Here is a 25,875-nt window from a genome sequence, read left to right on the forward strand (position 1 = left end):
ACACAATGAAAGTTGATTTCTTGCTCATGTACATGTCCCATGCAAGCGAGCAAGTGGCAGTTTTCCACAGTCAAGGACACAGGCTGAGAGGCATCTGCCATCTTGTCACTGCACCAACTGCAACCCATGGCATCCTTGCTCACTGTGGTGGGGACAGAGAGAGCGAGAACACTGAATGGTCTCACCCTTGTGTAATAATATTCTTTTCCCCCAAGTAATAAGCAGACACAGTATAATTAGAAAGGCATACATTATAAGGTAGATTGTTTCATGAAACAGTGTGCATAATTTCTTTTCACCTTAGTTTCTGTATATAAAGGAAACAATTTTAAAAAAGAAAGAGAAAATCAGGGAGAACTTCATGTACTTTAGGACACTAAATCTTGCTTTTAATTTGAGAATCTTAAAGAGCATTTTAAGCTAAGTTATATAGAAAGATGACAGAGGCACTACATTCTGGCTTGGATAAATATAGTGGTGCATTAAAATTAAACACTGGGTTTGAGTAGATTCCACAATTCAAAAAAAATACCTTCTCATTTCTTTGCCCAGATTTATTTTTCTTTTTAGAACTTATGGCCACCTCATATACCAAATACTTGTCCTTTTGTTTACTATTTCTGTCTCTTCCACTGGAACGTGAACTCCATGGGAGTAGGGATTTTAATTTGATCAGAGCTGTATCCCCTGCATCTAGAAAGGTGCATGACACGTGATATACGCTCAATAAATAGTTGTTGAAAAATTGGTCAATGAATGGTCTAACGTGAAGCCCTGCTGAACCTGAAGTGGTGCCTCAAGCATCTGTATTATTAGGAGTCCAAGTACATCCCAAATAACAATGGCCTAAACAAGACGGAAATTTATTCTCTTTCATAAAAGAGGTCTGGAGATAGGCCATCAAGCTTTCTTCTCCACCATCCTTAGAATGGTCATTGTCCTTGTGGTCCAAGATGGCAGCTAGCTCTCCAGCCATATCTGTATCCATGCAGCAGGGTGGAAGAAGGCAAAGAAAAAAGACTTATAGGGATGTTTTCCAAAAGCTGCTACACAATCATTCTGTTCTTATTTTATTGGCCATAATTTGTAATATGACCACACCTAGCTTCAAGAGAGTGTGAAAATTATAGGCGTTAATGCTGGGCTGTCTTGGATCTAACTAAATGAGTGTTTTGATTTAAAGGAGAGAGAAAATAAACCATACTTGGGAAAATTAGCTAACCCAGTTTTATGGCAGGCCCTCAGCCAATCAGAACTCAGAGTATTATGACATCATGAGGAGCTAGATAGAGCAGCCTTTTGGCATTTCCAGGAAAAGGGGCTCAGATTGAAAAGTACAGGTAGTTGAAGTCTGGCCATGACATTCCACCCCAACTCCTGCTGCCCTGACGTTGGATTTGCGACTTTTTTGCTCGATGCTGTAACTGCAGCTGCTAGAACATAATAGGCACTTAATAAATAGGCAGGACCTATTATGATCCCTGTTACACAGATGAAGAAATTAAAGCTCCCAGGGGGCTTACCTTGAGGCCAGGGCAGAGATTCAAACCCAGGTGTGTTGGGGTCTGGCCAGAATCCTTAACTACCTCTTCAGTGACAAAACTCAGAGAGGTGAGGAGTCTTAGCAATTGCCACACAGCAAGCAGCCAGCATTCAAAGTTAGTTCTTAGATCTGAGCCATCCAATACAGTAGCTATTAGCCACACTGGACTATTCACATTTAAATTAATTAAGGTGAAATAAAGTTTACAATTCAGCTCCTCATTTGCATTAGCCACCTTTCAAGCAGCTGGAGACTAGCATACTAGGCAGAGCAGATGTAGAACATTTCCTCTTTTGCAGAAAGTTCTACTGGACAGCCCTGCTCCAGAGGCCATATTCATGAGGAGCGTGGCCGCTGGAGCCAGACTGCCTGGGTTTCCTGTCCTTCGGTTTTCTCATTTGTAAAATGGGAATGATGCTGAAAATAGGAAGTGACTTGCAGGGCGTGTTATGAGGATTCAATGAGTTAATATGTGTCTGTGACGGGCTTAGAACAGTGCCCGGCACAGAGTAAGAGCCATTTGAGTTTGCTGTTATCATTTAAAGGCCCAGTATCCACACCTCCCCCAGGAGAGGAGAGCTCAGAAGGTGAGAACACAGATCAGGAGGATTTTGTGGGCTCCCCAAAGGAGTGGGAGTTGAGAGCCAGCAGAGGGTTATGGAGGCCAAGAGGGGCTGTGGGAACCACGTAGGCCTGGAGAGCCCTGGCCCCGCTGCCTCCCACTCAGGGGCCAGGGAGGTAAGAGATGAAAGTGAGGAGTGGGGCAAGCCCCATATGTTCCTTATGACCCAAACTTTGTTCCCAGCACCCGAGACGAATAGGCGTAAAATCCACATCTGGGACCCACCTCCAGCCGACCGTTCCCTCCGCCTCCGGGCTCCGAGCCCAGTCTGGGCGCTATAATGGAAGTGGCACAGGTGGCCTCCAGAGCTCAGAGGAGTTCCCTGTCCACCTCAGCTTTGCCGACAGCTTCCTGGAAGAGCAGACTCCTCAAGTACATAAGAGTCTGAGTAAGAATTTGCCCAGAACAGAAGGAGGAAAGAAAACTCCAGTTAGAGACAACAGTTTATGCAAAGGTCTGGAGGCCCGAGGGCCTGGTGTGGGAAGAGGAGAGAGATGAGTCTGTGGTAGCAGAGTGTATGGGCCTCTAAGGCCAGGCTAAGGACTGGGGTTTTTTTCCTGGGGGCACTGGGGAGCCATGGAAGGTCTATGAGCAGGAGAGGGCAGAGTTAGCCCTCTGTGTGGGAAAAGTAGTGATATGGACAATCATTGAGGGGGCTCAGCTCACTGGGAGAGCCCAGAGAAGGCGGTGAACCCAGCCTGGAGGTCAGGCAACTTCTCTCAGAGGAAGTAGAGTTTCAGATAGGCTGTGAAGGACAGAAGAAGGATTCCGTCATGGCAAGAGAGGCTAAGGGGCAGGGACTGTGCCAGGGGCCCTGGGGGGCTGTGGGATGGTGGTGACTGGAGGAGAGGCCGGGTGAACTCTTGGTGTAGAAGACACTTGGGGTCTGTGGAGGGTAGACTGGAGGGAGCCAAGAAGCTGGGGGGGACAGTACTGATGGGAGGGAACAAAACTGATGGGAGGGGACAGTACTGACGGGAGGGGAGGAGTTCTGAGCTGAGACCCAGATTATAGGAACAGATAGTCAGGAAATGTCACATATACTGGGAAGCCTTCCTCTTAAGCACCATACAGGCATTTTTTTTTCTCTCTCACTCATTTAGAAATGTCACAATCTCTGTGTTTTAAAGTCATTCACTCACTCATTTGTCCATTCAACATATTCTCCTGACATCTCTCTGGGAAATGCTGGGACAGGGACCTGAGTTAGATGCAGGACTTTTCCTGGAGGGCCTGCCAGTCTAAGAGAGCAGGAGAGAACTAGCTACAGTCACACCTGGTGTCATGTGTAATAATGGAGGCAGCACAGGTCAGGGAAGACTTCCTTGAGGCGGTGAGGCCCTTTCTGGGCCTTGCAGGAAATCCCAGTGTCACTCAGGCAGACAGGAGGGACTGGAATCTCTAGCAGGGGTCCGAAGCATGGTTTCATTCAGTTGTGCTTGATCACTCTCCTGAGGACCCCCAGGTGCTCTGTGCAGAGCAATGCTGGGGACCCACAGATGGGCCAGGCCTGGGCCCTCGAAGGAGGACACACACAGAGACACAGCCCCTCTCCTAATGAAATTTGTGCTGAAATGGAGGTAGCACAGAGCACTGGCAATGCGCCAGGCAGGCGCTGACCCAGGCTGGGGGAGGGAGGGGGGCTTTCTGGAGGGAGGAGCACAGAACTGTAGGTAGATCATTATCAACCCCTCTGTCCCTCCCTCCGTGTGTCTCTGGCTCCTTCATTGTCTCTGCTTCTGAAGATCCCTGCCTTTCTCAGAACCACCTCCAGGGTCAGTTGCCAAAAACAAACACCACCAACTGCATGCCTTAAAACATCAGAAATTCATTCTCTCACAGTTCTGGAGGCCAGAAGTCCAAAATCAAGGTGTTGGCTCCCGGGAAGGATGCAACCTGCCTCTTCTGGCTCCCGGCCTCCTAGGCTTGTGGTCACATCACTCCCATCTCTGCCTCTGTCTTCACAGCCCTGTCTCCTCTGTCTCAGACCTCCCCCTGCCCTTCTCTTATGGGTTCATTTGTCACTGGGTTTAGGCCCCAGGTAATGCAGGGTGGCCTCATCTCAAGATCATTCAGCTAATTACATCTGCAGAGAGCCTTTTGCCAAATAAGGATCCATTCAGTTGTGTGGACATATCCAGAGGTATCTTTTTATTGTGTTTTATGTTGAGGGGAGGTGCCATTCAGCTCACATTTAGGTGAGTCACTTCTCTCTCTGTTCCTTGGTCTTGCCTATCCCAGATTGCAACTCCTCAGCCATTACTGAATAAACCCCTTTTGCTGGTAAAATACCTGGTTGTTTTATTTTCAAGGCTGACTGTCTGTGTAAGAAACTGCCCTCTCTCTCTCTCTCTCCAATCACTCACTCTGGGGGAAGGCAGCAGCCATGCAAGCACAGGCAAGCGGCACTGGTGAGGTGCTGAGGCCTCCTGCCAGCCAGCGGGTAGGTGAGCTTGGGAGTAATCTTGCAGCTCTGGGCAAGCCTCAGTCCTGGCCAACAGCACCCTCATGGGAGACCCTGAGCCAGGAATGCCCAGCTAAACGGCTCCAAAATTCCTAACTGTCAGAAACTGCAAGACAGTAAATGTCTGCTGCTTGAAGCTTTAGGGGAGTTGCTTATGCTGCAATGGATAATTAATACATAGCCGGCTCTCTTGTGTTTTCTCTGTCTCCCCCAGCTCTCAGTCCTTGAATATCCATTTCCAGTGTCCTATCTTTGAATTCCCCTGTCTTCCTGACACCCTTTTTGTCTCTCCCTGTTGGTTAGTTGGTCTGTTTCCGGGTCTCTCTCCCTCTCCTTGGTCTGTCTGTCTCTGCCACCTGCTCTCTGTCGAAACACCTTTCTCTTTGCGAGTGTCCCTATTTATGGATGTGCATGTGTGTCAGCCCCTTCCTCTGCCTCCTATCTCTGTCCCTTGCTCTAGGTGTGTGTTTCTGTGTCTCTCTGTCTCTCTCTACTGTTTGCTCTGTCTCTCTTCTTTGGGTCTCTTTTCTGTCTCTTTCGCTCCCCACCCTCTCCCTTCCTGGCATCTTATTCTTCCATCTCTGATCTGCTGGGTGGGTCTCTGTGTGTCTCTGGGTCTCTCTGCTTCTGTCTCTAAGTACATGTCTCTAGTCTGTCTCTTTGTGGGTCTTTCTCTGCCTTCATCTGTCTTCCCCTCATTCTGGACGACTCTTTTTCTGTCTGTCTCCGTCTCTCTGCATCCCTCTCTTCTCCGTGTGCATCACTTCTGTGTCTGCCTGCATCTGTGTGTGTGTCTCTGTCTCTCTCCCTCCTGCCCCGCTTCCCACCCCCGCTCCCCTCTTCTGTCTCGCTCCTGCCACCGTGCTCCGTTTCTATCTCAGGCTCTCGGCTCCTTTCCAAGCCTCTGCAATTCTGCGACCTCACCTCCAACTCTCTAACCTCCGTCCTCTCTCCTCCTGGTCTCTGCCTCCCCCTCGTGGTCAGAAGCCTTCACTGCACCCAAGTCTCCCAGGGGAGCCCCCAGCCCTGTTAAGGCAGCCCCAGGCCGAAGCCCGAGTGCAGCCCTGGGCAGGGGCTGCAGGCGCTAATGCAGGCTTCAACTGGGGTCCCCACGAGCTGGGAAACCTGAGATCCTCCAGGGCCAGCGGCCCTGCACACAGACACTTTCGAGGACTCGCCCAGCTCCACCTTAAGCGCCCCCCCCTTCTCCCTTCTGCGGAGGAGGGGAACAGCCAGCTCCAGGCCCCGGGTGCCCGGGCCACCCCGCCCCCAAGGCCCAGGCGCAGCAGGGAGCTGGGGACCAGCCCCCTACAACCCCTCATCCTGCCCTCTGGGCACCCCACCCCCTACACCAGCCCGAGAAGTGCTCACTGCTGTGAGATCACCTGCCCCCACCCCCAGTAACAACGACAAAAAAATTAAATAACACTAAGAGGGAGATGAGAGGGAGGGGGAGGAGGGAGTGGAGACGAGAGAAGAGACCGAGAAACAGAGAGAAGAGGCAGGAGAGGAGGAGGTGGGGAGAGAGAGAGAAGCTGGAGTCAGACCGAGGGACAGAGGAAGGAGGAGGAGGAGGTGAGAGAAGCAGGATGGAGACGTGGAGTTAGGTGGCTCGGGAGAGCTTACGGAGAAGCCAGCGAGGAGGGGGGTGTGGGTCAGAAACCAAGAGGTAACCCGAGGGAGAGGCAGGGAGATCAGGAGGCAGGGGGAGACTGGAGGGCTGGGGAAAGACGCGAGGAAGGAGGGGAGGCAGGGTGCTGGGAGAGAAGAGAGGAGGGGGCTGGGGCTGGGGGCTCAGTCCCTGGCTGCCCAGGCGCTCGGGGAACTGGGACTCCTCGTGGGGAGGGGAGGAAGGCTGTAAGTCCTAGCGGGACAGGGTCCTACAAAGAGGGGAGGGAGGAGCTGGGTGAGAGGGGCCGGGGCATTGGGAAGGGTCGCCCAGAGTCCTCCCAGGGATGGGGTGTGCGGCTTGTCTGAGCGAACCCGGAGCGCTGGTTCTGTGGGCCGCACTGGGGGCGGCAGGTAAGGCCTGGGGATGGGGGCAGGAGCCCCTGAGGGAGGTGGGGTGGGGGTGCCAAGGACAGGGGTTCAGGCTACTCTCTCCCCAGCTCACATTGGACCCGCACCTGACCCGGAGGACTGGTGGAGCTACAAGGATAATCTCCAGGGAAACTTCGTGCCAGGTGCAGCCAGGGCAGGCACCCAGGAGTCCAGGCTGCCCAGTGGCTCTTTCCTCAAACCCAGGAGCCCTCTCCTCCCTCCAGGACCCTGGAGTCCCAGACCCTTCCTCCCTCCCTCAGGAGTGGGGCCCAGCCTCTGAACCCCAGCAGCTCACCAAGGGACATTATGTATGCGCATTTCAAGTAGTGAGTGGGAGTGAGTGGAAGGAAAGAGTGTAGGGGAGGCAGGGCACGTGTGGGTTGGGTGGGTTGGCAGGGAAAAAAGCAGGTAGGTCTTGGCTGCAGCTGGGAGACAGAGGTTCTGTGGTCGCATCCCCACCTCGTCCAGCCTGCTCAGGAAACTCCTCTTCCCAGTACATTCATTATCCAGCTGTGGCCCAGGAGCCTGAAAGAACTACAACTCCTATAGGCTTTGGGGCAGACAGGTGATGGATGGGTAGGCTGGCAGCCCTGGGGCCTGTTGGGAGTTGTAGTTCTTTCCCCAGTAACATAATATAAGATAGGTTCGATTAAGGAGAGGCCTGGGGGGGTCTTAGGGAGTCCTAGGAAACTCCTCCAATATTCTCCTAGGACCCAGAGTTCTGGGTCCCAGCTCCCTCCTTCCTCAGATCCAGGAGTCCAGGTCTCCAGCCCCTCCTTGCCTGGACTCCTGGAGTCCAGACCACAGCCTTCTCACCAGACCCCAGCACTGGGATCAGTCCCTATTTCTGACTCCCTTTCCTGCCCCTGCCCCCAGGGCCTCCCTTCTGGGGACTGGTGAACGCAGCGTGGAGTCTGTGTGCCGTGGGGAAGCGGCAGAGCCCGGTGGATGTGGAGCTGAAGAGGGTCCTTTATGACCCCTTTCTGCCCCCACTAAGACTCAGCACTGGGGGAGAGAAGGTAAGGGGCCTCGTGGGAGGGATTACCAAAGCCCTGGGTGTGGGCATGAGTTGGGATTAGGGGTAGGGTGCTGAGGAAGGAGGGGTACACACTGGTCAGAAAGGAGGCTCCTTATACTCTGAAATGGGTCACCTGTTCTTCCTTCCCCAAACATGCCCTAGTCTTTCCATCTTTGTAGAAGCAATGGCAAGATAGACGTTTCCCATGCCAGGCAGTGTTTTAAACACTTGGTAAACCCTCTAATCCTCACAACAACCCCGTGAAATAGGTGCTGTTATTATTCCTATTGTATAGATGCAGAAACAGGCACAGAGAGGTTAAGTAACTTGCCTGAGGTCACACAGCTAGAGGGTGCCCACGCTGAGATTCAAATCCAGGCAGTGTGGTCCCAGTATCCAATGCTCTTGCCCACCTTGCAATACCATTTCCCTTGAGAGCTGGTACCACCCTTCACTCAGCTGCCCCAGCCAAAAGCCTTAAAGCTATACTGCATCCTATTCTCTCCCTCACTCCCATTTCCAATCTGGGTCCTTTCTCGTCTCCCTGCTACACACCATTGAAATCTTTTCACTTCTTGACCCCACCACCATCTTAACCTGAACTGGTGCCATAGCATCCTTGCTTGTCTGCCTCTCTGTGTCCTGCAACCCATTCTTTGCCCCACAGCTAGAGGGTGTTTAAAAACACAAACCACATTATACCACTCTCCTGCTCAAAATCCTTCTATTAGGATAAATAATAATAGCAAACATTTATACAGCACTTACCAGGTGCCTGGCACTGTGCCAAGTGTGTTATATATATTTCATTATTTAAATTAAAATACAAAATGCCCCATTTTATCCTACAAGGCTCCACACCATCTGGCTCCCATCTCCACTCTCTCCTTTGCTCACTTGGGCTCCAGTCCCACTAGCCTTTTCACCATCACTGAAACAGGCCACCTCAGGGCCTTTGCACTTGCTGTTTCCTCTTTCTGGAATGCCCTTCTCTCTGCTCTTTGCAAGTAACCCCTACTTATTCTTCAGGGCTCCATTCAAATGCCACTTCCTCATGGACGTCTTTCCTGACACCCCCTCCTTTCCCAGTCTATCCTGACTTTCCCATTAGATCTTCTCAGAGCTCCCAGTTGGTCCCAGCCTGAGCATGGGAAGTAATTAATTAATCAGTTACTTATGTGGTTCACTGTTTATTATCTGTCTCTCCTCCACTGGAACATAAGCTCCATGAGGGCCAGGATTTATGTCTACTTGCTCGCTGCTCTCTTCCTGGCATCCATGGCACATAGTAGCAGCTCAATAAATATTTGTCAGTTAAATAAATTCAAGAATGTGGAGCACCTACCATGAGCCAGTACAGAGCCTCGAAAATTGCTGGTGTTCAAACTACGCTGAATGATTAAATGATTGTTGGGAGCTAGGCACTGTAGGAATTGAAAGTGGGAGGGAAGTCTCTCTGTGTCCCTGTGACAGCTGCTACCTCTCCCACAGCTCCAGGGAACCCTGTACAACACCGGCCGCCATGTCTCCTTCCTGCCTGCACCCCGGCCTGTGGTCAATGTGTCTGGAGGGCCCCTCCTTTATAGCCACCGACTCAGCGAACTGCGGCTGCTCTTTGGAGCGCGTGACGGAGCTGGCTCTGAACACCAGATCAACCACCAGGGCTTCTCTGCGGAGGTGGTGCCCACTGGCTTCTGATCCTTGACCTGCACCCTGCATTGACCCTGTTTCTCCTGCCTCACCCTTCTCTTAATGCCTCACTCCATCCTCCTCCGCTGAACCTGCCTCCCACCCCCATCCCCGGGCACTGGGCCTCAACCTGACTTGAGACTCCAAATGCCCAGGGCTGTCCTTGTTCTCTCCCCGTCTTCTGCTTGGGGACTCCCACTTTCTGTGCTCCCTTCCCAGGTGCAGCTCATCCACTTCAACCAAGAACTCTACGGGAACCTCAGTGCTGCCTCCCGGGGCCCCAATGGCTTAGCCATTCTCAGCCTCTTTGTCAATGTGAGCCCAGGCAAGATTCTGAGGGAGGGAGGGGCTGAGGCCTGGAATCTGGGGTCTGAGGAGAGGGAGGCTGGGAGGCCCAGACTCCTGGGTCCTGTGGGAGGAAGGGTTTGGGGGCTTGGACTTCTGGGCTCCTACCTCCTCTCCCTGTACCCCCTACACAGGTGGCTGGCAGCTCAAACACATTCCTCAGCCGTCTCCTTAACCGGGACACCATCACCCGCATCTCCTACAAGAGTAAGTCCCCACTGCGTTGGGGGAGGTACACATGTGAGATCAAGGGGTGCAGCCCTCTTCACTCTGGCCTGATACTTCCACAGATGATGCGTACTTTCTTCAAGACCTGAGCCTGGAGCTCCTATTCCCTGAGTCCTTTGGGTTTATCACCTATCAGGGATCTCTCAGCACTCCGCCCTGCTCGGAGACTGTCACCTGGATCCTCATTGACCGGGCCCTCAATATCACCTCCCTCCAGGTAATCCTCTGCCCTCCCCCAACCCACTCCCTGGCCTGGGTTGCCTCACCTACCCTCCTTCCCCCCACTGGCTGGGAACTCAGGAGGCTTAGAGGGTCAGACAACTCTTGGAGGTGGGGTGCCCCAGGGTTGGGTCTTCCTTGTAATGCATTATTCACTGTTTTCCCCCTCCCACGGCAGATGCACTCCCTGAGACTCCTGAGCCAGAATCCTCCATCCCAGATCTTCCAGAGCCTTAGCGGTAATGGCCGGCCCCTGCAGCCCTTGGCCCACAGGGCCCTGAGGGGCAACAGGGACCCCCGGCACCCCGAGAGGCGATGCCGAGGCCCCAACTACCGCCTGCATGGTATGGTCCAGTCTGCACCCCCTCCACATCTTGTTCTTACCTTCCTGTGTGTTGTTCCCTACCCCACCCCACCCTGCGGTGTCTCAATGATACAGTCCTCCCCCCACTTTGCTGCTTCTGTATGGTCCAGCCTCCTGACCTCTCATTCACTTTCTACCTTATCCTTATGTGTCAATGTGGTACAACCCTATCCTCTTTTCCATAATCTGACACACACACACACACACACACACACCCTTACTAAGAATCAACATGGTACAATCCCCTGCCCTTTCTACTGCCTCCTTGTGGTTCAGCCCAATGAGATCACGGGCCACCTCTCTGGCTTCACAATATGGTACAGTCCAGATCCCCCCATGAATAACTTCACGTAGTTGAACCTAATGGTGAAACTGGACGTCCTTATTCCACCCAACCGCTGCCTCTCTATGGTTCAGCCCAGTACCGTCCAGTATCGGATCATTTCCCCCGGCTTCTCAACCTGGTACATTCCGGTTCCCCCTTCGCAGCCTCCCTGTGGTAGAGCTCTGCGCTGTCCAGCCCCGCCCCTGCACGCCTACTGCAGGGTCCGGCCAATCGTTCCTTAAACTAAGCCCACCCTCCCCCACCGGTGTCGTTTGTCTTACAGTGGATGGTGCCCCCCATGGTCGCTGAAACCCCATCGAGGATTGCGCCCGCCCTTCTCAAGCCTCCTCACAAGGGGAGTCACCCCCAAAACAAAGCTATTAAAGGGACAGAATACTTCCTGTTTCTCAGTGGTGTGATTTTAGGTGCGGCGGGGAAACATTTGATTACTAATAAAGAATAGCAGCTTTCTTCTAGAAACCAATTTCCCCTTTCTATATCCCACTACCGGGTATTTTTGGTTTCCTGTTTCGCAAGCCCTCATTTTGGGTATGCGGCTCCTTTAAGCGGCTCCTCTGCCCCACCACCCCCTCCCGGTCAGGCAGCACGCGCACAGCCATGTGCTTCCCCCTCTCGTCAGCCTCATTGGCCTGAACTGGGTCACGGTCCCGCCCCCGGCGCTGACTCCTATTGGGCAAATGTAGGTCAGGATCCCGCCTCCCACCAAAAGGCAAGGCAACTTCGCTCGCTGAGCACCTCACACGCCCTCCCGGGCCTTGGCGGATCCAGGGGTCCTATTGGCTTGTGTGTCTTGAGGGTTCGAGACGCTATTGGCCTGCACTTTAAGCCGGAGGGAGGCACGCGGTTGGGGTCCCTGGCCCAAGAGGCGGGCGGGGCAGGGCAGGCGCGGGTGGGGGCTGACAGGAGGGGTGCGCGTTCGGGCGTCGGGTGTTTTGGTTTGTGTTTTTTTTTTTTTTTCGGGAAAGAAGTTTGCTTTGGCCACGCCTCAAGGCGGCCGCCTCCTCCTGCCCCTTCCCCCGCCCCTCCGCACACACCTCTTGGTGCAGATTGCAAAGCGCCTTTGGTTGAGAGGGCTGCAGATTTTGCAAGAGCCAGGCTCACCCACCTTGTAGAAGGAGCGCCTTGTGTCCCCTTGAACTCTCGGTTGCAAAAAGCCGGCCGCCTGATTTGATCACCCCCTCACCCAGACTGCATGATCTCCTGGGACCCTCTTGAGTTGCACGTTTCTGCACCAAGGACTGCAAATCCCCATCGCTCCTAGGATTTGCAGTGTTCTGGATATTGGAGGCTTGCAAGCTACGCTCGCCCAGCCCTGGGTAGACACTCGCCCGAACCACAGGAGTGTGCCGCTGACTGGCAGGCCAGCTTTTCGCCTCTCCATGAGCCCGTGAGCCTTCGGGCAGGTGCCCGGCAATGGCGCGGCCCGTGAGCGACAGGACCCCGGCCCCCCTGCTGCTGGGCGGCCCGGCTGGGGCACCCCCTGGCGGGGGAGCGCTGCTTGGGCTGCGAAGCCTTCTGCAGGGGACCAGCAAGCCCAAAGAGCCAGCCAGCTGTGAGTTCTATCCCCATCTCGCCCAACTCAACACCCCACTCCCTTAGGGACTCAAGTGCTGGGGAGGTGAGGGGGTCCACAGCTACCTCCTTCGTGCCAGGAGTCCCTCCTCCCAACCTTTACCCAAGTACTAAGGTGTTTAGGCCCCCTGATCCCTCAGCACCCAGGATCCAAAAGTACCAGTTCTCAAGCCCATCCACCTGGAGGACCCGGGAGTCCAGGCCCCAAGCTTCCTCCTCTCTGAGGACCCAAGAGTCTAGCCCCCAGGCCCCTCTTCCGATTGGTTCTAAGCGTCTGGACCCCTGGGGTCCAGGGCGGAGGGAGGGGGTGTGTCGGATGCTCACACGGTAGTGACACGGGCTTGGGCGGGGCCGACTGGGGTCACATGGAGTCTAGGGATGAGGAATGTGCCCCAGGAACGGAGCCCCTTCCTACCCCTTACAGAGTGTGGGGGCGGGGAAAGGGGGTACAATGCGCAGGAAATGATGGGTAGGTTACAGAGGAGTTACAGAGCTGTCATTTTTTCCTCTCACCTGTCCAATCCTCCACCTACCTCTGTCTGAACTTCCGTCCACCTTCCGTGTCTCCATCCCTTCCCGGATCTCTGTCCCCCCCCACCCCGGTCCCTGTCCTCTCCTCTGAGTCTTTATTCTTCTCTCGGTGTCTGTCCTCCTCTCTGTGGATCTCTGGGTCTCATTCCCTTCTCTCTGGGTCCTTGCCCTCCTTCTCCAATCTCTGCCCTTTTCCCATCTGTCCCTCTTACCCTGGATCTCCGCCATGTGGGTCTCTGTCCCCGCTTTCCTCATGTCTGTCTGACTCGAAATCTCTTTTCCATCTCTATCTTTCTTTCCCTCCCATCCTGCTTGGTCTTTCCCTGGCCCACAGGTCTCCTGAAGGAAAAGGAGCGCAAGGCAGGTCCGCCGGCAGCCACAGCCCCCGGGCCAGGCCTGGAGACGGCGGGCCCGGCGGATGCCCCAGCTGGGGCGGTGGTGGGCGGCGGGTCCCCGCGGGGGCGCCCCGGGGCCGCGCCTGCCGGTCTGTTGGCGCCGCTGCTGTGGGAGCGGACACTGCCGTTCGGCGACGTGGAGTACGTGGACCTGGACGCCTTCCTGCTAGAGCACGGGCTCCCGCCCAGCCCGCCGCCCCCCGGCGGCCCGTCACCGGCGCCCTCGCCCGTGCGCACGCCTGCACCCTCCCCGGGACCCGGCTCCTGCGGCTCGGCTTCCCCTCGCTCCTCGCCCGGGCACGCCCCCGCCCGGGCCGCCCTCGGGGCCGCCGGCGGCCACCGCTCAGGTGCTACGGCGGGGGCAGGGCTTGGACTCCAGTAGGCAGGGCTGTGAAACACGGGACTGGGACGGTGGGACTGGGGCAGCTTGCCCGAATTCGGGGTCCGCTAGTAGAGAGATGTCGGGAGAGAAGTCCGGATTCTGTGTTCCCTAATGGATCGGGAACTGTGTCTCCTGGATCCATAGGAGATGAGGGACGTGGAACCCCAAATTCCAAGAAGCCTGTCCAGTGAGGAGGTAGTGCAGACTTTTCTGTGGGACGTGGGGCCAAAGGGTCCAGATACTCAAGGAGCCGGGACTGGGATCCTAAAACACCGGAGTTATTTACTGGGGAGAGAACTGCACTCCAGAATCTGGGCGCAGAATCTGTGGAACTGGGGTAGGACCACAACTCCTAGGCTCTCTACAGGGGAGAAGGAGACTGCTGGGCAGACTTGTGTCCCTAGGACGTGAGGGACTGGTTGCTTGGTACCCCAATGGAGAGGGGCTGACGCCCCTGGTCCCGGAATCCTCCAGACGGGAGAAAGTCAGGGATCTTCATCCTAGGTCTTTGTGGCGAGGACCGAATTTCCTATATTCCTGGGAGAGGAGGAGCCTGGGATCTCAGATTCTTGTGTGTCCCAGTGGGGAAGAGGACCAGGGGGAGAAAGTTGAGGGTGTCGGTTGGTTCTTTTGTGTACGTTAGAGAGCTGGGGGGCCTGGATTCTTGGAGGTTGATAGTTTCTAGTTGAGAGACACAAAGGAAGCAAACAGGAAGGTATGCTTCCTGGGCACTTTTGAGGTCTCCGGGGCGCACTGCAAATCTGGCGTTCCTGACACACCTGTCCCTAGCCCAGCCTCTCCGCAGAACCCAGGCCCTCCCTTTCCCAGGCGCACATTCCTGCGCCACGTGAGTCCTAACCTCTCTCCCTCAGCGCTTCGCGCTTTGCGCACGCGCGATCACGCGGAGGGGGCGGGGACTAGGGAATTTGAGGGCGCCCCTGCCGGCTGTGGGGGCGGGGCGGGAAAGCAGGCGCCTGCACGTGACTCGGCTCTGAACCTGTGTCCTCAGCTGACCTGGGCTTGCGCGCTCTTAAAGGCACAGGCAGCCCCTCCTCTTTAAACAATGTCTTGGAACCTGAGCCGGTTAGCTTCTCTTCCCTGACACTTCGGAACTAGTAGCCTAAGAGACTACTTTGAGGTCTTTTCAGTGCATTGGAGTCCTTTTCCCTGAGCAACCGGGGTCTAGGCTTTGATCAGGGATTCAGTAAGGATTCCCCCTAGACTATGGGAAAGACATACGTGAATGTGAATTTGAAGACCATGACGTTTTAGAAGAAATAGCACAGACTCATGTGTTATTTTAGGGCAAGTCAGGTATGATTGGGCTTGTTTCTCTGTGTGCAGAAGTGGAGTTGGTTCCATGATTTCTAAGCATCTTTGTGGCTTAGGAAACCTTCATATTTTGTATTAGGGAGGTTCATTCCCGGTGGCTTTATGTTAGACCTCATAAGGGCCTCCCTTGTGGTGAATATGATACCGGAGCAGGGGATAGCCTCTGAGAACCCCCTCCCCAAATAAATACGCACTCTGGTAACCCATTCTATTTCTCCAAGGCCTGACCTCTCGGGACACACCCAGCCCTGTGGACCCAGACACCGTGGAGGTGCTGATGACCTTTGAACCTGATCCAGCCGATTTAGCCCTGTCAAGCATTCCTGGCCATGAGACCTTTGACCCTCGGAGACATCGCTTCTCAGAGGAGGAACTTAAGCCCCAGCCCATCATGAAGAAAGCGCGGAAGATCCAAGTGCCAGAGGAGCAGAAGGTGAGCCCCTCCTGATGTAGGGCACAGGCCCCACAGCCAGGATGGCCCCTTCCTCGCAGTCAGGCCTGGGTTTATCACTGGATTAGCTCTTAACCTACAGCCAAGGGTCAGCCCTCATTGGCCATGGGATGCAAAACGGAAGAGGATTGGATTTGAGATTTATGAAGGTGTTATTATTGGGGGACACAGACTCAGCTCGCCCTGCTGGGCCTGCTTGTACAGGCTTGGAGCTTCTCCAATTAGTTGGACTCAAAACTCTCTCTGGGGCAGGCTTCAGTCTCTATCAGGCCCAGTTGCTAAGCACACCATCCCTTAGCAACAGGGTATCAGCCTTTTTTTTCTGGGCAGCCAGTCAACTGGGGCTGGTCCTTTGATCTTTTATTTGGGGTATCCTTTGGAGTGATTGCATCTGCCTAGGATGCAGACTTTGCTAGCTCCTCTAGGCCTTGTTTCTTGGGCCTGGACTGTTCATTGGTCAGAGGCCTCAGGTACCCATTAGCAGCCAGGGCCACATTCTGCTTTGGGTTGATTTAGTCAGTGACTGCATCATTCTAGCATATTCCATCTTTGCCAGTTCTAGGGTCTCGTCTAGCAAGAGGTGCCCAGGCTTCTCTCACAAGACTTTGCCATACCTTGCGTGATATACAACGACTTGAAGCAGCAAGGAGTGGCCTAAGCGAAATCTAGACCAGTGGTTTCTCCTGCCATGGGGCCCTAGCAAAGGGACTGGATTTACCCTAGAAAGAGGGACTAGGCTTAAATGTAATGGAGGTGGCAGGGCATCTTTTGGAACTCTGGGTAGTCCTTGTTACTAAGGAGTGGTCCTCTTTCATAACCAAATTCCAGGACTGGAAAACCCTAAACATAGTGGTTTGCAAGTGTCTCAGGATAGGCCCCTTTGCGATGGGACAACTGTTCTAGCAACCAGAAGCTGTTGGAGATGAAGCAGCTCCCTGGCCTCTATTCAGGGCCCCTGGCTCAGAAACTGGCTGTGGTCATTGGGACCACTTAGATCTTTTGTTTGCTGAGGAGTTGCAGTTGCCTTGGCAACCAAGTCAAAAGAGCCCCACTCTGAGATTTTTTTGGGGACACCAAACCCCATCACTAGGAATCCTAAACTTTCCTTAGCAACCAGGATCTGGGAAGGTGATGCATAAGGCCGTACTTTTTACTGGGAGAAGCCCTCAGACCCTGAAGGCTCTGTTGCTAGGGAACAAGCATCATTAGCAAGCAGGAGCTTTGCTAAGTTGTCAAGTGTGCAGGGCTGGGGTCTGCTTTGTGCAGTAGAGACTTGAAGCCCAGTTGCTTGGGGGTGGGCAGACTATCTCATGCTTCAGCTGTTGCTAGGAGTCTGCTGTCCTTAGCAACCAGAGACCTTGAAGGGCAGACCCTTGGGTACCTGTTCCAGACTGGTATCCTTTAGACCCCACTTGCCCTCTGGTGTTTGAGGGGACAAGCAAAGCTGCTTCTCCCAGCCCTTCTGTACTTCAGTGTCTTCTCTTCCCCACCCCCAGGACGAGAAGTACTGGAGCCGGCGGTACAAGAATAACGAGGCAGCCAAGCGGTCCCGCGACGCCCGGCGGCTCAAGGAGAATCAGATATCAGTACGGGCGGCCTTCCTGGAGAAGGAGAACGCCCTGCTGCGGCAGGAGGTGGTGGCCGTGCGCCAGGAGCTGTCCCACTACCGCGCTGTGCTGTCCCGTTACCAGGCCCAGCACGGAGCCCTGTGATGTCGCCCCTCACCCCCCACCGGGCAGGGCTCTCCTCTGCCTCGCTCAGACTTGTGCCCTGATGCCCTCTTCCCTTCCTTACCTGTGGCCCATGGGCCGGCCAACTGGGTGCCCCAGGGACGTGATGATGCAGATAAATACATTTATATTTTTAAGAAAAAGCGAGCCTCCCCCCTCCCTTGCGGGGGCGGGGAGGGTCCTCTGTGTGTGCCCCTGGCACGTCGGGGGCCCCATCCTCCCACCGCCTCCGTTAACACGACCCTGAATAAATCTTGAGAACCCCAGAGCCAGCTGTCGTGGGGGAGGAGGCAGCTGTCTGGCTCCAGTTCAAGGCCAGCGGGTCACACTGGCCGCAGTCTGTGGGTAGGTCTGGGCTTCGATCCATACGAGGCAGGAAAGGCCCAGTCTGATTGCTCCCTTGGGATGCAGGATGGAGGGGCGACAGTCTTAGAGGAATGAAGCGACTGCCTTTATTGCATAGACTTTTTCAACTGCTTTGTGGATCGCGGCCGTGAGACGCACAACAGACTGGGGAAATGGACTTCCCCGCTCCGTCCCGCGGGGAAGGGACAGTAGTGCAAATCCTAGCATCCGCCGGGAGGAACCTACTCCTCCAGGGCTGATTGGCCAGTTGCGTGGAGAAGCCGGAGTAGATTGGGCAAAACCCGGGCCCTGACTGGCCAATTAACTAAAGCTTCCTCCAGCCCGTACATTCTTGGTCCCGTCATTGGACGACGCACAGAGCAGGTTCCGCCCTCAGCCGACCTGCCTTTTAAGAGCTGGTAGCAAGTATCTGAACCAAGCCCCGTTCCGCCTAGTCAGGGACTGCCTACGGCGAGGGTCCAATTTACGTGACCGTGCCGACACCCACCCTCTGGAATTCGGGCTACCCTGCAGCACCACCTCCGGTTCCCGCGCGGACGGACGCAACCCGGAGACGAGGCCAAGCCCCGCACCTTGGAATGTAGGCCCCCCTTTGGGGGGCTCCAGGTTTTGTTAGGTTCAGGGCTCCTGTCCAGGCCGTCCGGGAGGCCCGGTGAGTAGTGTACCGAGGCCTGGGTGCACCTGGGCCTGCAGCGGCCCGTACTCCACCTGCTCCCCGTCCACGGTGAGCACACCACGAGACGTAAGGGGCTCGAGGCGGAAGGCACGGGCCGCGGTATATCCCAACTGTGGACAGTCCAGGCTTAAGTGGCTACCGTGCTCCATGGCCAAGAAAAGGCGCAGCAGCGCAGCCCGCGAAATGCCGCCGCGCACCCAACACAGGTGCACCAGGCCGTCGTCAAAGCGCGCATGGGGAGCTGCCACGAGGTCAGCCCCCAGGTGACTGGGTGAGATAGCCAAAATGAGCACGAAGTCCCCCTCCAGTGTCACCCAGCCTGGGGGTAGTGCGGTGCCCAGAGGAGGGAGCAGATGGTCTGCTGGGCCCCTGGTAGAGACGGCAACTGTGGCATTAGGTTTGGAAGATGGGAGCCCAGAGGATGATGGCATTTCTGGGGCTCCCTTGGAGATGGGTGAGAGTATAGCTACCTTGGGGGAGCCGGGGGGTGAGGGCAGCACTGGGTCTGGGGACAATGGAGCATCCCCAGCTCCACCCCAGTCCCCTGCCAGCTCTGGGCCCCCACCATTGAGCAACAGGTTGGGCAGTTCAGGGGAGCCAGGGGAGGTCAGGGCAGACTGGGGCAGGGGCAGGGGCAGGTCAGACACCGAGCGATGCAGGGGTGAGTGGGCCACAGCAGGGGCTGCGGCTGGGGCTGGAGCCAGGGTCAGCTCTGATTTGGCACGGGGCAGGCCATGGCCAGGGGTGGGTGAGGCAGCTTCCATGGTGGCAGGGAGGTAAGAGAGGCGTCCACGGTAGGTGTGCAATGCGGCGAGGCTGAGCACCGTGCCCAGTGTGAATCGGGCACTGCCCAGGGCCCTGAAACGCTCACTCTGGATGTCCACATCTGACACAAAGCCCCAGGCCACTGACAGGAAGGAGAAACAGCGGGAGCCTGAAGCCAGCGTCACAGACAGCAGGTCCAGTGGGCAGCTGCCACCCCGGCAGAGCAGCAGCGAGCAGTTGAGCAGCAGGTCGACGCCGAGGGCTGGCTCAAACCTTCATGGCCAGAGGTGGATGGACACAGTGGGAAAAGTAAACAGGGTTGGATGAGAGACACACAGCACAAGGCAGTGAGGAGAAAGACAATACAGGTGGGGAAAAAGACGGCAGGGAGACCAGGCAGGCCCTGTCCTGGGCTCACGCGCAGCCATGTGGCTGCCTCCAGACAGTTCTTCCATCCCATGAGCATCTGTTGAGTGCCACCTCTGAGGCACAGCTCTGGGCACTAGGAATACAGCTAGGGACAGGCAAACCTGTTGAGGAGTATATGGGGAACATCCTACAGCCAGATTGACAGACTGGACTGCGGGCTGAGGGGATACATCTGGGGGCAGATATGTCACGTCCCTGTCATCCCAGGAGGGCTCATCCCTCTCCTACTCAGAGTATCCTCAGGCATGCCCCACCTACCCCCCATGCTGGTTCACAGCTCCAGCAAGCGCGTTGCCTGAGCCACAGGGGAGGATGCCCACGGGCATCTTCACAGCCTCCTCCCAGTCAGGGCGCTCTAGGAGTCCATTCAGCACCTGGAGGGCAGGAGATCAAACACTTGGAGCCTGATCCCAGACCCAAAGTCCCCCCCAATAGGATGCTCCTGCCCTACCTCATAGAGCAGCCCATCGCCTGACACCGTGATGATGCTATCCCACTCGCTCAGGCTCAGCCCCCGGACCAGCTCCCGGGCATGGTTGTGTCGCTCTAATGTGGGGAACCAGGAGGTGAGGCAGGCTATTCTACCCCCACTCCCTAGGACTCAGGTCTGGCCTCCTAGCACCCCGACTTCCACGCTGACACCACCCTTACCTGTCTGGATGAGGTTGAAGGACAGCCCAGCTTCAGAGATCATAGGCAGCACGTGGTTCTTACACCACTGCCAGGCCAGGCCCCGCCCCCCAAAGGGATTGACCAATAGGAGCAGTCGGGGTGGCCTTGGCAGAAGCTCAGGGGTGATTTCTGCAGAAAGAGGGGAAGCATTCTACAGAGGATAGAGACAGAGGCCCTCTCACCTCAGAAACAGGAACTGTAAACGGGTCCCAGTGGAACTGGAGGTCAGCACTGGAGCCTACTGGGAGTTAAAACTTTTCTCCCAGGCCTCACCTGCCCAGGGTTGAGGCCCTGCTCCCCACCCCGGCACAGGTGCTGAGAGAAAGATAGAACAGCTCAGGTGTCTTATCCCAGTGCCCTTTGGAACCACGTGTGGAAGGAAGGCTGTGGTTTCCTCATCCCTAAACACCTGGAACCCAGGATCAGGCCACTCCACTGTGGGGCTCCCTCACTGTCACCATCCCTACAGGACCATGGTGCACAAAGAAGTCCCACCAGTGGGGATCCTCGAACCATACCTTCCTGTGCCAACTGAGGTCCCTAGGTGGGAGCCTCTGCCTGAAAGCCTTTTCTGACCACCCCCGACGTTCCCCACAGGCTGGATCAGATGCCCCTCTGGGCTTCTGAGATGCCCTCAGAGACCTCTGTGAGCCCATCACCCTGGGTGGTGACTGATCATGTCTCAGTCTGCTGTTCTCGCCAGCCAGGAACCTCTGACTCATCTGTGGTCAGGACCCAAGGAAGGGAGAACAAAGACAGAAACCTAGTGAGGGAGCAGCAGACACAAATCACTTTTCTCTGCCCGTGACTGTTCTTTCTATAGCCCATCCCTGTCTGTCAGTTTCCATACAGACCCAGGGAGACACATCACATAGACACACAGAAGAGCAGAGACAGAGATGCCCAGAGGGAGATCTGCAGAGACACCAAGGTGGCTCTAGGACAGAGTAGCAGCCCGGTGCCTCACCCCCATCTGTGGGTAGCAGCTGTCCACGGAGCAGACATGTGAGGGCAGTGGCCCAGCGCTGGGCCTCAGTGCGGTTCTCTTCATAGGTGGCTGCCCCATCGGCACGGAATGTACGAGTGGCTCTGCGCCGGCCCCCACGTCGGCCCCGTGGGTAAGTGTAGATACAGAAGTAGGCTGCTGAGTCTGAGGAGCTGTGGCTCCGAAGGGTGCAACAGCCTGAGACCTCAGACAGTGGGACCAAGCCACCCCGGGGTCGGGCTTCAGGCTTTGGGCGCAGCCGCTGTATGTGCAGAGCCTGCGGTGTAAGCGTGAGGGCAAAGCGTGGCCCACGGACTGGGTAGGAGCCAAACTCGCCATGCAGGAGTGGGGTGCTGGCAGCCAGTGGCAGCGGCAGGGCCATGGCCTTGGCCCTATCCAGGGCGCTCTCAGACCTGTGGCCCCAGCTCCTGGTCAGCTCCTGGTCTGGCCTCTGTGGGAAGGGAGGAGGGCAGAAGTCAGTGTCCAAGACCCCATATCAAGTGGAAGGAAGCGAGGACAGGGCCTGTGGACAGGGGAGACAACAAGGGGCGGAGACAGGTGGGATGGAGCATCAGAGACAGGTAGGCTCAAATAAGTGATGGGGGGTGACCCTGAAGGCAGGGCAGAGGTTAGCGAGACAAGAAGGCCAGAAGCCTGGAGGATCCACACTCACTTGTAAACATTCATTTATTCCCCAAATAATTATTCCATATCCTCTATGTGCCACAGTGCCAGGCCTAGCAGGCACAGTAGGGAACAATACAGACAAAAACTGCCTTCTGGGAGTTTATATTCTAGTGAGCAGACATAAAAACAAGACAAAGAAGTAAAATACATAGTGCGTTGGATGACAAGAACTTTGGGGAATAAATAGGGCAGAGGACATCAGGACTGTGGAAACATGAAGAAACAGACATGTAAAGACAGGGAAATATACAACACACACACACACACACACACACACACATGCACGCATGCACACACACTCATCTCCGGATGGAGAAAGGAACAAGGGAGAGATACTTGAATACAAAGAAAAAGCGTGATAAGGTCTGAGCGCCAGAGAAATAGTGAGAAAAGGAGAGAGCTTCAAGGAGATGAAACCTAAGATGATAAAAGATACTTAGGAAATTTTAGGGACGCCAGGGGGCCTTCTGAAGGTCAGAAAGGGAGGGAGGGAAAGAACAGATAGGATAGGCAGGAGGTAGAGGCACTAGATAGCTGGGGAGACTGAGGGAGAGAGGTGACATGGGCAGACCAAGGGGTCAGAGAGCTAGAGGAACCATATGCAGGCACCTGCGAGGGGCCGTGGTGACCATGAGCCGGACCCAAGCACTGACCTGGGCATCTAGCCGCTCTCCAGGGAGGGGGTGAGAGCCGGGCCTGAGGTCCCATCCCCAAAGGCCTGCCCCCTGCCCTCTACCCAGCTTCTGACTCCTCCTTCCTGCTCACCTTTGTTCTCCACTGCCCCACCCACTCAGCCACGTGCCAGTCCAGCCCCTCACTTCACCGGGGCCCAGAACTGCCCCCGACACACCCCCAACTGTGGACTCACCCTTAGGAGTCACCTCTATTCCCTGCCCTAGGCAGCGCCCTCAGGCCTCACCCTTTACCTCAAATCAGGCTTCGGCACAGAGCTCTCAATCTGCCCCACTCCTGGACCTGAGTCTCTGTACGTAGGTCCCCAGGTCCCGGGCTGCTTTCCATTCTCTGCTCCCTAGGTACCCCAGACCTAGGCCGGGGACTCCATCCATAGGTTCTCCCCAGTCCGTCAGCGTGGGTCTCCGCCTCCGGTTCCTCCAGTCCCGGGACTCCATTCCTACTCCATTTCCTGAACCCAGTCCCAGACCTGGGTTTCCATTCTTAGCTCCCTCAGTCCCGGTTTTGGTTCTCCACCTCCATCCCACACCCCCGGTACCCTATTCCCGGGCCTGCGTCTCCGATCCTCTTGGTCCCTCGGTCCCCAGACCCGAGTCCCAGACCCGACTCCCGCACCCTCATCACACGCCGGTCCTCCAAGCGGCCCCTCAAGCCAGCACCAAGCGCCCCCATCAGACTCGGGGTGGGGGGGAGGGTGTGCCATCCGCTCAGCCAATGGCTGCACAGCCTGCCTCAGCCGCACCAGTGCGGGCACGCGGGAGGCGGGGCCCGCAGACTCGCGAGCTCTGCGCAGGGGCCAGTTTTGGGAGATCCGGATAACTGGGCGGAGCATTGTTTTGTGAGTGCAGCCGCCATTATAGGTAATGGCACACGCGCAGCAGAAGCGGCGTCATGGCCCCACAGCGAGCGCCTCTGTTGCCATCTTTCTTGAGGGCAAGCGGGCCCGTCCCATCTACTTACTTTAAGGGGCATGGGGGAGGCTGCAGATAGACTGACCCTAACACAGATAAAAGACCCAGAGATACGTAAAAGGAATTAGTAAAAGAGACCCAGAGAAGCACAGAGGCAATAAGGGACTTGGAGACAGTGCTACCTCTTTTTCAGATAGATATAGAGAAAAGCAGAGATTAAAAACAAAGAGACAAAGACAGTGAAACTGAAAATGCACAAAGTAAAGACACTGAAAACCCAGAAAATGATGGACACAGATAAAGAGAGATGGGGACATTTTTGGAATGAAAACCAGGGAGGATTAATTCAATTAATTGAATTAATTAATTCAGGGCATTAATTAATTAACACATTTTTTACTTTGGGCCCAAACCAGAGTGGAGGAAGCATGACATGGACATTTACCCAGTGAATGACCCAGTTATGTGACAAGACAGACACAAAGAGAGAGATGGGATAGACAGTATGTAAGATACCTCTAGGGCCAAATAAGGTAGGGAGAGAATGTTGGACGCTGAGAGGAACTGAGACCAAGAGACAGAAGCAAAGATCCTGACAGACATAGACAGGTAAAGACCTGGTGAAATTAAAAGCAAGGCAAGAATAATACCAGGATAACTAGAAACAGAATTATAGAAAGACACATGCAGAAGGAGACAGGGACAGAACTGGCTAGAAAGAGATAAATGGAGGAACAAGTTTATTTATTGCTAAACAATGTACCTTGTGTTCAACCTAGAGTAGCAACAGCACCAGATAATATGTACCAAAGAATGATCCAGAAAGAGGGAGGGACAGAAAGCCAGTAAAGTGGAGAGACAGTGAAACACAGCACCTGAGCTTGGGGTCCCAGCAGAAAGAAAGGCAGACACAACAGACCAGAGGCTGGAATTCAAAGACAAAGGCCAGGTCACGGAGATGAGGGATCAAGGATAATGAGGAGGAGGGGGACATTGTGTCCCGTGGTCTGGTGAGTTGACTTAAAATGGACCCTTACCTGGTCCTCCTGATTGTCTGCTTCAAGATGTCCATTCATCTGCTGCCTTTCTACTGTGTTACCATATCAGCAAGATGCTGGCCCTGGGTCAGAGGCCATGGGAGGGTGGTATGGATAAGGAGTCAGGCCTCACAGCCCAGTCCTGGCCTTTGGCTCTGTGGAGAAGAGGTGAGTAAGTCGGAGCATCAGAGACAGACTCCAGGAGGCCAGGCTGGAAGTGCTGGAGGCCCACGGGTTAGGGCCTCCCTCAGGAAGGAGAAAAAGGGAGTTTCAGCTTTGTCACTGGCCCAGGCAGTTCATCTGGTCCCACCCAATAAGGCCAGTAATAAGAGTGACAGTGGGCTAATTTTTACTGAGCACATACGTGCAAAGCATTATATAAGTCATTTCACTAACTTACATAATGCTGGAAAATACATTGTGCCAGCCCTATTATCATCTCTGTTTTACAGATAAGGCACAGAGAGGTTAAACGACTTGTCCAAGGTCACTCTATTAGTAATTAGCAGAGACGGGATATGAATTTGGTTACAGCTGGCAAGGCCCCACCTCACCATCTTTCTACATCTCCTTCCTCTCCCTCCCTCCAGGTATTTTTCTTATCCCCTGTCTCTATTCCCCCTAAGGTTTCTGTCCACTCTCTATCTGAGTCTCCGGTCCTCCTCCCCTATGAATCTCTGTCTCCTCTTTAAATCTCTTCTTGCCCCTCTTTCAGGGAACTTTTTACCCATTCCCTCTTTCCACCCTACGACCCAAGCCCAGGGCCTCAGTGTACCTCCTCTGCGCTTCAGTAAGGTGCACATCCCTCACACCGAACCTGCTGGGCCACTTGAATCTCTCTGGCTGAGAAAAGCAGCCCCCAAGTGGCATTGGCTGAGAAGGGGTCAGGGAATGAGGAGAAACGGAACCTAGAAGGAGAAAATACAGGATGCTACGGACTGGGCTGCAGCAAGAAGATCTCGGGTTAGACCTTAAGTAGGACTTCCCGAGCTGCGGCTACCCTGGTAAGTGCAGTCCGAGATACGTAGAGGTGAGCGCGATAAGGAAATACCTGAAGCGTAGGGTCAAAGGTTTCCCGAGGTCCAGACTAGCCGTGCCAGCCCCGCCTACTCACCTCTAGCACTGAGCCGGTAGGGTCCTCCGGGAGCCACGGAGAGGCTAACGGTGTCCGGCTAGAGCGTCACCGAGCAAAGCGTCCTCCTAGCTCCGCGTTACGTCTCCCTTTTTCCCATATCCTTTTCTTCTGGAGGACTATCGAAAACAGGGACGGGGTAAGGCCAGAGAGGCCCCCGACGTGCTGGCCCTTCCCTCCTTGACGTAGCGCTTGTTTCCCTTTGGAGGCTCTTCCTCCTATTCCGGAATCGCCCATCTAGCCGGTCATCC

At 55.1% G+C, this 25,875-nt stretch overlaps 3 protein-coding genes and 1 long non-coding RNA gene across 13 annotated transcripts; 2 read left to right on the forward strand and 2 right to left on the reverse strand.

Moving 5' to 3' along the window:
• Positions 1-57: 57 nt before the first annotated feature.
• LOC108393203 (uncharacterized) lies at positions 58-7,548 on the reverse strand. The gene is made up of 4 exons (XR_001852199.3): positions 7,129-7,548; positions 3,442-3,566; positions 2,391-2,549; positions 58-978 (listed from the first exon to the last, which is right to left on the reverse strand). It is a non-coding gene; the product is annotated as an uncharacterized lncRNA (long non-coding RNA).
• On the forward strand, positions 6,052-11,255 carry CA11 (carbonic anhydrase 11). 3 transcript variants are annotated; one of them, XM_017653865.3, is made up of 9 exons: positions 6,085-6,651; positions 6,738-6,812; positions 7,546-7,688; positions 9,179-9,364; positions 9,596-9,691; positions 9,856-9,928; positions 10,012-10,166; positions 10,347-10,512; positions 11,141-11,255. In XM_017653865.3, the coding sequence occupies exons 1-9, from the start codon at positions 6,585-6,587 to the stop codon at positions 11,164-11,166; spliced, it is 987 nt and encodes a 328-aa protein (XP_017509354.1). In that variant the 5' UTR covers positions 6,085-6,584; the 3' UTR covers positions 11,167-11,255. The 3 variants fall into 3 exon arrangements, with proteins under 3 accessions (XP_073082104.1, XP_017509354.1, XP_017509365.1); XM_073226003.1 differs by lacking the exon at positions 6,738-6,812 and having other exon boundaries at positions 6,052-6,204; XM_017653876.3 differs by lacking the exons at positions 6,085-6,651; positions 6,738-6,812 and adding an exon at positions 6,917-6,995.
• A 370-nt stretch (positions 11,256-11,625) lies between these two features.
• DBP (D-box binding PAR bZIP transcription factor) lies at positions 11,626-17,537 on the forward strand. Of its 2 annotated transcripts, none has more exons than XM_037005870.2 (4): positions 11,626-12,430; positions 13,316-13,723; positions 15,312-15,523; positions 17,038-17,537. In XM_037005870.2, exons 1-4 carry the CDS (start codon positions 12,292-12,294, stop codon positions 17,251-17,253), a joined length of 975 nt encoding a protein of 324 aa, XP_036861765.1. In that variant the 5' UTR covers positions 11,626-12,291; the 3' UTR covers positions 17,254-17,537. The 2 variants fall into 2 exon arrangements, with proteins under 2 accessions (XP_036861765.1, XP_036861766.1); XM_037005871.2 differs by lacking the exon at positions 11,626-12,430 and adding an exon at positions 12,801-12,919.
• Positions 17,538-17,700: 163 nt separating this feature from the next.
• SPHK2 (sphingosine kinase 2) lies at positions 17,701-25,861 on the reverse strand. Of its 7 annotated transcripts, none has more exons than XM_017653804.3 (8): positions 25,607-25,861; positions 25,268-25,400; positions 24,493-24,647; positions 21,147-21,615; positions 20,159-20,308; positions 19,959-20,053; positions 19,766-19,881; positions 17,701-19,351 (listed from the first exon to the last, which is right to left on the reverse strand). In XM_017653804.3, the coding sequence occupies exons 3-8, from the start codon at positions 24,529-24,531 to the stop codon at positions 18,256-18,258; spliced, it is 1,965 nt and encodes a 654-aa protein (XP_017509293.2). In that variant the 5' UTR covers positions 24,532-24,647; positions 25,268-25,400; positions 25,607-25,861; the 3' UTR covers positions 17,701-18,255. The 7 variants fall into 7 exon arrangements, with proteins under 7 accessions (XP_017509293.2, XP_017509302.2, XP_073082100.1 ...); XM_017653813.3 differs by having other exon boundaries at positions 25,544-25,609; XM_073225999.1 differs by lacking the exons at positions 24,493-24,647; positions 25,268-25,400; positions 25,607-25,861 and adding an exon at positions 23,083-23,213.
• Between the last annotated feature and the right edge of the window lie 14 nt (positions 25,862-25,875).

This window comes from Manis javanica, chromosome 17, assembly GCF_040802235.1.
Source record: "Manis javanica isolate MJ-LG chromosome 17, MJ_LKY, whole genome shotgun sequence".
Classification (NCBI taxonomy): Eukaryota; Metazoa; Chordata; class Mammalia; order Pholidota; family Manidae; genus Manis; species Manis javanica.

What these genes read in the sequence shown, in the direction of transcription:
- CA11 (XM_017653865.3), top strand. Translation starts at nt 6,585, where the DNA reads ATGGGGTGTGCGGCTTGTCTGAGCGAACCCGGAGCGCTGGTTCTGTGG. An exon ending in ACCAGGGCTTCTCTGCGGAG is followed by an intron (nt 9,365 to 9,595) that starts GTGGTGCCCACT and finishes CTCCCTTCCCAG; the next exon opens with GTGCAGCTCATCCACTTCAA. An exon ending in TCAATATCACCTCCCTCCAG is followed by an intron (nt 10,167 to 10,346) that starts GTAATCCTCTGC and finishes CTCCCACGGCAG; the next exon opens with ATGCACTCCCTGAGACTCCT.
- DBP (XM_037005870.2), top strand. Translation starts at nt 12,292, where the DNA reads ATGGCGCGGCCCGTGAGCGACAGGACCCCGGCCCCCCTGCTGCTGGGC. An exon ending in GCCCAAAGAGCCAGCCAGCT is followed by an intron (nt 12,431 to 13,315) that starts GTGAGTTCTATC and finishes CCTGGCCCACAG; the next exon opens with GTCTCCTGAAGGAAAAGGAG. An exon ending in CGCCGGCGGCCACCGCTCAG is followed by an intron (nt 13,724 to 15,311) that starts GTGCTACGGCGG and finishes TATTTCTCCAAG; the next exon opens with GCCTGACCTCTCGGGACACA.
- SPHK2 (XM_017653795.3), bottom strand. Translation starts at nt 22,559, where the DNA reads ATGGGACCTCAGGCCCGGCTCTCACCCCCTCCCTGGAGAGCGGCTAGA. An exon ending in CTTCAACCTCATCCAGACAG is followed by an intron (nt 20,054 to 20,158) that starts GTAAGGGTGGTG and finishes TCCCCACATTAG; the next exon opens with AGCGACACAACCATGCCCGG. An exon ending in GCGATGGGCTGCTCTATGAG is followed by an intron (nt 19,882 to 19,958) that starts GTAGGGCAGGAG and finishes CCTGCCCTCCAG; the next exon opens with GTGCTGAATGGACTCCTAGA.